Here is a 12,592-nt window from a genome sequence, read left to right as displayed (position 1 = left end):
AATACTAATAAATGTCCTTTAAAGAGAACCCTAATATTTTTGGAATACTAGGCAAATGTGTCATGATTACTACTTAAAAAGCTCAAACTACAGCTAAATTTATAACCACACATTTTATTTATTTATTTGTTTGTTTGTTTGTTTGTTTAAAGTAAGCTCTACACCCAGCATGGGGCTTCAACTTTCATGACCCTGAGATCAAAAGTCACATGCTCTACGAACTGAGCCAGCCAGGTGCCCCTATAAACATGTTTTTAATTAAAAAAATTTTTTTTAACATTTATTTTTGAGAGAGCGAGACAAGGCATGAGTGGGGTAGGGGCGGGGTGGGGGGGGGGATACAGAATCAGAAGCAGGCTCCAGGCTCTGAGCTATCGGCACAGAGCCCGACATAGGGCTCCAACTCACATACAACAAGATCATTACCTGAGCCTAAGTCAGCTGCCCAACTGACTGAGCCACCCAGGCGCCCCTAAACACGTTTTTATTTTTATTTATTTTTTAATTTTTAACATTTATTCATTTTTGAAAGAGAGAGACAGAGTGTGAATGGGGAAAGGGCAGAGAGAGAGGGAGACACAGAATTCGAAGCAGGCTCTAGGCTCCAAGCTGTCAGCACAGAGCCTGATGCAGGGTTTTGAACTCACGGACCGCAAGATCATGACCCAAGTTGAAGTCGGCCGCTCAACCGACTGAGCCACCCAGGTGCCCCTAAACACATGTTTTTAAAGCAAGGTAACAACAATAAAGTTTGTAGATAAGCCTTTCTGACACTACAAAAACAGGTTGATAGTGGGTCTAAATTGGTGGGGCTTTAGTAAATAAGGTTGTTGCTACTATAATCTGAAATAAAAAAAGTTAACTTCATTAGCGTAAGATGCCCCCTCTAAAGTAGTGCTTCTCAAACTTTAATGTGCACACAAACCACCTGGGGACCTTGATAAAAATGCAGGTTCTGACTCAGCAGATGTGGGATGGGGCAAGATTCTGCATTTTTAACAAGCTCCTAAATGATGTCAATGTTACTGATCTACCGACCACACTCTGAATATTCTAGAGAACTGATGAAAATTCAAATTTATTGTTCCTAAGACCCATGAGGACAGTGTATTTTTTACTCCCTCAATCATGTTGGATGAGAAATGCTTTGTTTCTGCTGTAAAAGTTATTCACTATACTATATAAGAGTATTTAACTTAAGAAAGGAACTAAAGGGTAATTCACCAGCAAGTTAGTGTGGTGTGTGATAGGAATAGAAGCTATTTTTCAAAATTGCTAACCAGTTATAATGTTTATTTATTTCATAATTGATGCCCACTGCTTGAAGATACCTCTAATCATATTAGATTCTTATATATAATAGAACCATCATATTAAATTCTTAAATATTTCTAGACTATCAAATTTTGTTCTAAATAACCTATAAAATGAATCATGTGCCAGTAATTTAATTAATTAATTTATTTATCCATGCCCAGTAGAGCCTGACAGGGGCTCAATCCCAGGACCCTGAGATCATGACCTGCACCAAAATCAAGAGTTGGACACTCAAAGGACTGAGCCACCCAGGCGCCCTAACATACTGTTTTAAATTATTATGCTGTTTTAAAATCTGAGAGCTTATATCTCCAATTTATCTCCCCCCTCCTCACCACATTCAATTTCTTCATTGTCTATTTCTTTTAAATGGATGTCAGAATTAATCTCTATTGTAATTTTTATTGGCATGATGGAAATCTATGAATTTAAGAGCTCTAAAATACGTAGGAATAAAAAAATGCCTATAAATAGCTTCATGGAAAAAAACTATACATGAACATGAACATGTAAGGTATGGCTCAATTTAAAAAATAACTACATTGAGGTATTTATTATCCTTTAATATTCCTTACACTATATATTCCACTCTATGTATATTATAAGTTAATCTTTCAAAGAATGGGTAAAAAAGGGGGGGGCCTGGGTAGCTCAGTCAGTTAAGCGTCCGACTTTGGCTCAGGTCATGATCTTATGGTTTGTGAATTCTGAGCCCTACATCGGGCTTCTCTGCTGTAGTGTGGAGCCCACTTTGGATCCTCTGTCCTCCCACCTCTCTGCCCCTCCCCCACTTGCATTCCCTCTCTCTCTCTCTCTCTCAAAAATAAATAAACATTCAAAGAATGGGTAAAGAAATAAAAATCCCAAATTGATTTACAGAACATGTCTATCCAGCAAAGTGACACACATTGGGAGAACAAATGAAAGGTAGAACTTAAGACTGGAATAGATATTCTATAAGCTTCGGAATAATTTTTTCCCTCTAAAAACAAAAACTTAATTCCTTCATAGATTAGGGCAGTTCATAATTTATTATTTTATTTAGTCATTTACTTTTTAAAAATTTTTTAAACATTTATTTTTTGAGAGACAGAGAGTGAGCAGGGGAGGGGCAGAGAGAGAGGGAGTCACAGATTCCAAAGCAGGCTCCAGACTCTGAGCTATCAGCACAGAGTCTGACACGGGGCTTGAATTTACAAACCGCGAGATCATGACCTGAGCTGAAGTCAGATGCTTAACCAACTGAGCCACCCAGCTGTTCCCCATTTATTTTTGAGGGAGAGTGTGTGAGTGAGCGAGGGGCAGAGGGAGTAGGAGAGAGAGAAGGAGAGAGAGTGTGGAGGCCAAGTGGGGCTCAAGCTCACCTGATGTAGGGCGCAAACTCACGAACAATGAGATCATGACCTGAGACGAAATTGGATACTTAACCAACTGAGCCACCCAGGTGCCCTGGCAGTTCATAACTTTTAATTAATCAAGATAAATTGAAGATGGCATTATTTTAAATTTATTTATGTTAACATTTGGCTTGAATATGAATTTATTTCTAGAAAATAATCCTTTCTTCTTGTCTAGTTTTCACAGGTTCCAAGAGGGGTTACAAGTATAATCTCAAAAATGCCACCACATCTAAGGGCTCCTTAATTTCCACTGGCTGAACTAGTCAGGCACTTATGCGAAGTACAGAGAGAAGGTTCTTTTGTAAGAATTTTAAAATAATAATGGTGTAGAGGCACATTAATTCCAAAGACTTGCCAAAAGACATCTTTTAAAACATGCACCACTGTACTGCATTTCTTTCTGTTCAGTTCCTAACTATGGAGGTATTTCCATTTTATGCAAGGGAAGCCTAACATCCAAGTGTTAATAAGTTGTCGACAATCACACAATTTCTGAAAGATAGAACAAAACTTCAAAATTGAGTTTCTAGATTCTAAATGCAATGACATAACAATGATTCAAAATTTTATATTTGCAAACCAACTAAGAATTAAAATACTCCTATGAAACCATATAAAAAAGCTTTAATGCTAAAACCAAGCAGGTACACCAATTTTTCTTTTGTTAGCCAAATTGTTCAAATGTATCTTTTCTTCAACACCTGAAAATTATTTCTGTACTAGAGATGGGAGTTTCTTTTTATGCTTTAAAAAAAAAAAAGATTCTAGTTAATATAGGTTATTTCCCCTCTTTTGGCATTGATGTGAATGAATTATCAGTGTTTAAAACTTTTAAAGTAAGGCACAAGTACTTCTTTTTTTTTTTTTTTTTTTTTAACATTTATTTATTTTTGGGACAGAGAGAGACAGAGCATGAATGGGGGAGGGGCAGAGAGAGAGGGAGACACAGAATCGGAAACAGGCTCCAGGCTCTGAGCCATCAGCCCAGAGCCCGACGCGGGGCTCGAACTCACGGACCGTGAGATCGTGACCTGGCTGAAGTCGGACGCTTAACCGACTGCGCCACCCAGGCGCCCCAAGGCACAAGTACTTCTAATAGCTATCCAAATAATTTTTTAGGGGGAGAATGTGTTTAGACTGATAGGTAAACTTGAGGGGTGCCTGGGTGACTCAGTTGGTTAAGTATCTGACCAGCTCAGGTCATGATCTCACAGTTAGTGGGTTTGAGCCCTGGGTCGGACTCTATGCTAACAGCTCAGAGCCTGGAGCCTGCCAAGGATTCTGTGTCTCCCTCTCTCTGCCCCTCCCCCACTCATGCTCTGTCTCAAAAAATAAATAAAACATTAAAAAAAAATTAGACTGATAGGTAAACTTGATTCCTCAAATAAAGGCAGCACAGAATTGGTGTACTTTGCTAACAATCAATAAATTACTTCATATCTCAGTAATAATTTAGTGACAATCAAAATTATAATCTTTTCATAAAACTTGAAAGTAAACATATAAATTTTATACTCCAAACTTTCCCCATTGGGCATAAAGATAAAAAAAAAAAAAAAAAGAAAAACTCTAAACCATATTATTAAGCAACTTTACTTTATTCTTAAATATAATTTGACATTTAAGAATGCTGTAATAACAGCAAAGTACATAATATCACACTGCAATCACAAGCTGAAGAAAATCATCTACACACAATCAACAAAAAAATAACAGCACTTCTTCTATGCCTATAGGACATTTAACTCATTTCTAGGCTTTCTTAAAGTTTGTGGTAGGTTTCTTATCCCAAACATTGGGACTATCAACCTAAAGGAGGGGAGGGGGACCCTCAAGCTTTCTTGGTTTTCTCAGTGGGACAGAATACTGGATAACTGAACTGATTAAAGTGTACATTACTATAAATATGGTTTAAGCAAGTATCTGAAGAATTTGTAATCTGTGTGAGCTTTAGTGCAAGGATGGTGGTACTCTCATCTCAGTGGTGTTGAGAACCTAAAGAGTTTTAATAACGCTTTCTGTTGTCTTTCAGATAGATGACTTGTTTGACAGATGAGGATACTTAATATAAAAAATCATTACCATTCTTTAAGGGTGAAAAACACTTGCTTTTATAAAGTACAGAAATTCCTATTTGGCATGAGTTGGTGACTATTTACACTTAGAATCCATCATCTCTCATGTGCTACATCTGCCTATGTAAAACATCAAATAATTATGAGACACATAATTCAAGAAATTATTTTACTTTACTAAAATAGTTTTAATACACACATACCTCATTTTGTGCTCCGCAGATATTCTTTTTATAAAGTGAAGGTTTGTGGCAACCCTGCATCAAGCAAGTCTACTGGCACCATTTCTTTAACAGTATTTGTTCATTTCATGTCTCTGTGTCTCATTTTGGTAATTCTTACAATATGTCAAACTTTTACATTATTATTGTATTTGTGGTGGTCATCTATATTCAGTGATCTTTGATGTTAGTATTGTTTTGGGGCTCCACAAACTGAGCCATATAAGATGGTAAACTTAACGTTGTATTTTTTTTTTTTTAATGTTTATTTATTTTGAGAGAGAGTGTGTGAAAGGGGGAAGGGCAGAGGAGAAAGGGAGACAGAGGATCCAAAGCAGGCTCTGTGCTGACAGCAAAGAGCCCAATGCGGGGTCTGAACCCATGAACCGTGAGATCATGACCTGAGCCAAAGTCAGATACCCAACTGACCAAGTCATCCAGGAGGCCCATGTTGTGTATGTTCTGAGTGTACCACTGACCAGGTATATCCCCTTGGGCCTTTCTATTCCTTGAGACACAACAATATTGAAATTAGGCCAATAGTGAAATGAACCCTACAGTGGTCTCCAAGTGTTCAAGCGAAAGGAAGAACTGCACATCTCTCACTTTAAACCAAAGCTAGAAATGATTAAGCTTAGTAAGAAGGCATATTGAAAGCTGAGATAAGCCAAAAAGTAAGTCTCTTGTGCCAAAGAGACAAAGTTGTGAACACAAAGTTCTCGAAGGAAATTGCAAGTGCCACTCCAGTGAACACACATATGATAAGAAACCAAAACAGCATTATTGCGGATATGGAGAAAGATATAGTGGTCTCAATAGAAGATTAAACCAGCCACAACATTCCCTTAAGCCAAAACCTAATCCAAAACAAGGCCCTAACTTTCCTCAATTCTCTGAAGCCAGAGAGGTGAGGAAGCTGCTGAAGAAAAACTGGAGGGGCACCTGCGTGGCTCAGTCGGTTAAACATCCGGCTTCTGCTTAGGTCATGATCTCATGATTTGTGAGTTCGAGCCCAGTGTCGGGCTCTGTGCTGACAGCTCAGAGTCTGGAGCCTGCTTTGGATTCTGTGTCTCCCTCTCTCTCTGCCCCTCCCCGGCTCACGCTCTGTCTCTCTCTCAAAAATAAATAAACATTAAAAACAAAAAACCAAAAAAACCAGAAGCTAGCCAAGGTTGGTTCATGAGGTTTAAGGAAAGAAGTCATCTCCATAATATAAAAGTGCAAGGTTGAAGCAGCAAGGGCTGATGTAGAGGCTATGCAAGTCACCCAGAAGATCTAGCCAAGATAATTAATGAAAGTGGCTATACTAAACAACAGATTTTCAATATAGACAAAATAGCCTTTTTTTTTTTAAGTCTATGTATGTATGTATGTATTTATTTATTTATTTAATTTTTTTACTTACTTATTTAATCTCTACACCCAATATGGGGCTCGAACCCACAACCTAGAGGTCAAGCGTCACATTCCCTTCTGACTTAGCCAGCCAGGAGTCCCAAAACAGCCTTCTATTGAAAGAGGAGGAGATGCTTGGCTTCAAAGCTCCAAAGGATAGGTTAAGTCCCCTGTTAGGGGCTAATGCAGCTGGTGACTAAGTTGAAATCAATGCTCAAGGATCATTCCAAATATCCTAGGGCCCTTAAGAATTATGCTAATTTTTCTCTGCCTATGCTAGATCTACGGGAACAACAAAGCCTAGATGACAGCACATCAGTTTGCAACACAATTTACAGAGTATTTTAAGCCCACTGTTGAGACCTACTGCTCAGAAAAAAGGATTCCTTTTAAAATATCACTGCTCACTGACAATGCACCTGGTTACCCAAGAGCTCTGTGGAGATGTACAGCGAGATTAATGTTGTTTTCATGTCTGCTAACACAATATCCATTCTATAGCCCATGAACTCAGGAGTAATTTTGATCTTCAAGTCTTATTATTTAAGAAACACCTTTCATAGGCTATCACTGCCATAGATAATGACTTCTCTGATAGATCTAGGCAAAGTAAACTGAAAACCTTTGGAAAGGACTCACCATTCTACGTGCCGTTAAGAACACTTGTGATTCATGGTAAAAGGCAAAATATCAACCTTAACAGGACTGTGGAAGAAGCTGATTCCACCCCACATGGATTAACTTTGAGGGATTTAAGACTTCAGTGAAGAAATAGCAAGAGAGCCAGAATTAGAAGTGAGTCTGAAAATGTAACTGAATTGCTGCAATTCTCATGATAAAACTCGAACAGACGAGGAGTTGCTTCTTATGGATGAGCAAAGCAAGTAGTTTCTTGAAATGGAAACTACTCCTGATAAAGATGCTGTGAAGATTATTGAAATGACAACAAAGAATTTAGAATATTAGTTGATAAAGCAGTAGCAAAGTTTGAGAGTACTGACTCCCAATTTTGAAAAAATTTCTACTGTAGGTAATAAAATGGTATCAAATAGCATCACACGCTGTAGAGAAAGAATCAACTGATGTGACAAACTTCAGTTGTCTTACTTTAAGAAACTGCTACAACCAACCAACCCCAGCCTTCAGCAACCAGCACCCTGATCATAGACAGCAGCCATTAACATCAAGGTAAGACACTCTACCAGCAAAAAGATAATGACTCACTGAAAGCTCAGATAATGGTTAGCATTTTTAGCAATAAAATGTTTTTAAATTAAGGTATGTACAGTTTAAAAAAAACATAATGCTATTGTACACTTAGCAAAATACAGTATAATGTAAACATAACTTTTTTATGCACTGGAAAACCATACAATTCACTTGATTGCTTTATTGCAATATTCACTTTATTGCAGCTGTTTGGAACTGAACCTGCAGTATCTCTGAGGTGTCCCTATACTCTGATGTTGCCATGATGACATCTACTTATACTGTTCTATATGCCCAAATTTCCCATAAATTTTCTAGTGGCGCCTCAATTGGTTAAGCGTCCAACTTTGGCTCAGGTCATAATCTCACAGTTCTCAGGTTTGAGCCCTACATTGGGCTCTCTGCTGTCAGTGAGAAGCCTACTTCAGATCCTCTGCCCACCTCCCCGCCCCTCTCCCACTTGCGTGCCTACTCTCTTTCTCTCTCAAAAATAAACACTTAATTTTTTTTTTCTAGTTGACAAACTAATGTTACTTTAAAACTCAAAACCTTTGGAAAGCACCATCTTTACCAATTGTCTGATGTTTCTGAATTGATAAACATCAAAGAATAAAATGCAACTTTGAACAATTTTGGGGAAGAGAGAACAGTGCAATGTATTACAACCTATTTACAGGCAGACAGTAGTCCATAAGACAGAAAACTTTTGGATTTATCATTTATGTTCTCAGCTTCTGTATTGTACAGGCCTACAGGTATGATGTATACAACTGTAGCAACCACATGTCAGATATTATTTATAGAACAAATTAAGAAATATTCTCCCCAATCAGCTTACTGCACAGCTGCAGCTATCATAGCAAATCCCCATTCACAGAGGCTGGCATGGACAATATCTACCATAATAATGGCTACATGATGATCAGGACAAACCTGATCTAGGAGGGGAAATTTCTGAGTTAGAGGAAAATATGGGATATGAAAAATATGGGGTGGGGGTAGGGAACAAGAAGAAAGAATATTTAAAAAAAAGAAGTAAACAATATTATGTTGCAGTTTCAGCTATGGTAACGTATAGATGTTAAAAATGACAACCAAGGGCATATTTAGGAAGAAGGCAGCAAAGGCAAACATAATATATATGACAACTAGGAAACTAGAGACTCAGAAAAAACAAAATAATTTATTAAGGAAAAGTTTGGGCATTCACATTTTTAAAAGAGGGCAAACGAAATAAAAAGTAACCATGAATAAACTATTCTTAGAATTAGTTTTTAAGTGAATGAAAAGAGATTTATTTATAGCTTACACTGGAAAATTATGACAGCAAGACTTCTTATAACTAATTGGAAGAATGTATTCACTTTTGTAAAAGTATAATTCAGGAAAATGATTTGAACTCTCCCATACAATGGCAATTGCTACACTTTCTTCTTTTATTCTATTACTTACTTATTTATTTATTTTTAAGTAAACTCTACCTGCAACGTGCGGCTCAAACTCACAACCCCAAGATCAAGTTGCATGCTCTACCAAATGAGCCAGCCAGGTGCCTCTCTTCTCCACTTTTATTTTTATTTATTTATTTTTTTAATTTTTTTTTTTTAACGTTTATTTATTTTTGAGACAGAGCATGAACGGGGGAGGGTCATAGAGAGAGGGAGACACAGAATCTGAAACAGGCTCCAGGCTCTGAGCAGTCAGCACAGAGCCCGACGCGGGGCTCGAACTCACATGCCGCAAGATCGTGACCTGAGCCGAAGTCGGACGCCTAACCGACTGAGCCACCCAGGCGCCCCTCTTCTCCACTTTTAAACAATGACAAGAATACAATCTTTAAGACTCTATAAAGTCCTACCTTATATGGGCTAATTAGTCTTCTCTTAATGTCCAGTCTATAGCTTCTGTACTGTTCAGCATCACTCATGTCAGTTACCAGTAGTCGAAGAATTTCATAAACTCGTCTAGCATGTTGCTTAATGAAACAAAAGAAAAAAACATGAACACTTTCAAATCACAAAATAGTGACACTTTTCCAAAAGAACACAGGATATACTGAATATCTCCTATGGGCCAGAAATTGTGCTAGGTACCAGACGAAAAACAATAAAAGATAGTTTCTGTCTTCAAGGAGGCAGCAGCCTAATGAATAACACAAATGACTGAGGAGTGATTAATTTAATGATGGAAATATGCATAGGGTATTATGGTAGTGTAGCCTGGGAATGGGATAAACGCTAGAAACAAAACCTGGGGAAACAAAACCTGAGCTGAATCTTTTTTTTTCTTTTTTTAATGTTTATTTATTTTTGAGAGAGAGAGAGGGGGAGAAAGGGGGGGGGAATGGGTGGGGGAGGGGCAGAAAGGGGGGAGACACAAAATCTGAAACAGGCTCCAGGCTCTGAGCTGTCAGCACAGCCAAAGTTGAATGCTTATCTGACTGAGCCACCCAGGAGCCCCAAAACCTGAGCTAAATCTTCAAGGGAAGGGACCATGCCATTCTAGAAAGAAGGGAGGGCACTGTGTGTATACAAGTGCACACATGCAACACACATGCAGGACTGAAGTAGCCTGACGTTGCTGGAGCACAAAATGAAAAGCAGTGAGTAGAAGTAAAGTGAGGATACAGCAGAAGTGTGTTTACATAGAGGCTTACACACTGTGTTTTTATCACTGGGCTTTTACACACTGGCTTTTATCTAGCAGGTGACAGATTTTAAATGGCATGAACAAAGTGCACAAATATGAGTTTTAAGAAAAGTATTCTCTCAGCTACATAGAAATGGTAGCAAAAAGGGTAGGAAGACCAATTAGGAAGCTGAGCTATTAAATCAGGCAAAAATGATGAAGGCATGAACGAAGACAGCACAAGTAAGAATACTACAGGAACAAAGATTCTAGAAGAAGAGGAAAGACTGGGTGTGGAGAAGCATGTGGGATGATAGAGTTTTCACAGCCTAGGAGAGAGTCAGGAGGCAGCAGAACATATAAACCTAAAGAAAATTCTAGTTTAAAAGAGTGAGGATTTAAGCAATATCAGTACACAGGCAAGAGTTAAAACCGTGATTGGTTAGGAAAGCATAAACAGTGAAGAGGGAGATGTCAGAACCCTGTACTACAGTGACAATTAAAGGGCAGGGAGAAGACAAAAACAAAGAAATATTAGGAAAATCAAGCTTTTGATACCAAAAGTAGTTTTGGTATCACTGAAGCCAAAAGAGTAGCCCATAGTTTTTCTGTTTGTGTTGTTTCACATATATTTATTGAAGACAGGGGAGGGGTCAAGTATAGGTAGGTTGGGAAGATGATGTCTGAACATTCCGGAAGGGACACCTGAGCTGAGCCTGAAAAATGAGTAATATCTGGCAAGGCAAAGATGGAGGAACAAGAAAAGGGGGTATCAAGGGCAAAGGGAATAGTTAAACAGACTTCAAAAGAAGAAAGATGTAGCACAGTTGGGAAATAGCAAGAGGTTTAATGCCACAGCTTGCAGGAAAGTGGTAGGAAAATGAGTCTACCAAGGTTGGCAGGGTCCACATTATGACTGGCTCTATGTGCCATACTAAGTTTTAAATTCTTTTTCTTAAAGGAAAAAAGGTGTTTGTATTCTCTTTTAAAAGCTGAGCTATTGAATAAATTCTCTAAAGGTTTAATACAGTCTGGACATACCAAATATTTCTAAAATATTTATTTATCTTAAAACTAGGAAGCCACTAAAGTGTTTTAAGGTAGGAGAAAATGGAAAGTTTCAGTTCAAATTAAGCTGTTGAAGATCAGTGATCAGGAACCTTTTTATATACAGTGTTGGAGTTCAGAAGGAAAATCTACATTGGAGAGTTAGATGAGATCTCCCAAGTCAACAATATCACATACTAGTCCTTATTGGAATACTCTTCATCTCACATACCTTCATAATCCAAATCCTACCCATTCTTCAAAGCTTAGATCAGATGCATCTCCCTCCCATGAAAAACTAAGACTCCCCTGCATACACAAATATAAGAAACTAAACTCCCTCCTCTGAACTCCCAGATTATTTCTTCTGTACCTATTTTAGGATATTTACTACTTTAAAATTCAAATATACAGATGTATATAAAGTAAAAGTTAAGTGTTTTACTCCAGCCCTTCCCCCCACCAATACTGTCTCCAGAAGTATTAACTATTTTATCATTTGAAATATTTTCTTAAAAAGCAAAAGTAAGATCATACTATCCATTCTTTTCTGCTTGTTACACTTAATAAGCCATAAAATCAACTATCTTCCCATTCTATTCATGAGGAAATTAAATTGCCCTAAGTCACAGAACAAGTGCTATACCCAGATCTGAACCAGGCAATCTGGCTTCAGAGCCTATACTCTCAACCACTGCTACTTCCCACACATGTATTCTTAATGCATTTGCAACGTTTAAGTTGTACTTAAAAAAGAAAACTTCCAAACTGAAATATTTTCCTTCTACAGAATAAAAATACCTTATTTATTTTGAACTTCTGTTGTGCCTCTATTGCCATCTCTTCATTGAATCCTTGCATCAACTTTTCCCGGGAAAAACAGGGCAAATCTTGACAGAGCTTCACAAGCACAAAGTCTCTTAATTTCACGTAACTTTTGGATGGATCTTCCGCTAAAGAAAAGGCAGAATAATATTTCTCTTATCCAACATAATTCCTTCATCATTTGAGATCTCAATATACATGTTAGGCTAGAAAAAGGAAATATTATTAAAAGAATTTTACAAGACAAAAGTTATAATGAGAAAGGATTATTCCTTTTTAATCAAACAATGGCACTATTATCTTTGCTAAATAAAATTACATAGTATTTGTGAAATTAGAGCTACTCCTTTCAGATGTAGACTTTTTCATGGGTGCTATCCTATGCATCTTAGTTTTTTTATTAAAAAAAATTTTTTTTAATGTTTATTAATTTTGGAGAGAGAGAGAGAGAGAGAGAGAGAGAGAGAGAGAGAGA

General features: G+C 37.6%; 2 protein-coding genes across 2 annotated transcripts in view; one reads left to right on the top strand and one right to left on the bottom strand.

Annotated features, from left to right (window-relative positions):
• SLC25A12 (solute carrier family 25 member 12) overlaps positions 1-12,592 on the top strand; it is a 206,765-nt gene that overhangs the window by 22,899 nt on the left and 171,274 nt on the right. The window lies entirely within an intron of this gene.
• Positions 1-12,592, bottom strand: part of HAT1 (histone acetyltransferase 1) — a 57,969-nt gene that overhangs the window by 2,502 nt on the left and 42,875 nt on the right. Inside the window, exons 9-10 of the mRNA XM_015086252.2 lie at positions 12,094-12,245; positions 9,476-9,592 (exon numbers count right to left, since the gene is read on the bottom strand). Of these exons, the coding sequence (XP_014941738.2) occupies positions 9,476-9,592; positions 12,094-12,245 (269 nt within the window). The remainder of the gene's footprint in view (positions 1-9,475; positions 9,593-12,093; positions 12,246-12,592) is intronic.

Source organism: Acinonyx jubatus, chromosome C1 (assembly GCF_027475565.1).
Source record: "Acinonyx jubatus isolate Ajub_Pintada_27869175 chromosome C1, VMU_Ajub_asm_v1.0, whole genome shotgun sequence".
Classification (NCBI taxonomy): Eukaryota; Metazoa; Chordata; class Mammalia; order Carnivora; family Felidae; genus Acinonyx; species Acinonyx jubatus.
The sequence above is the reverse complement of the archived record's forward strand: the minus strand, read 5'-3'. Positions and strand labels throughout refer to the sequence as shown.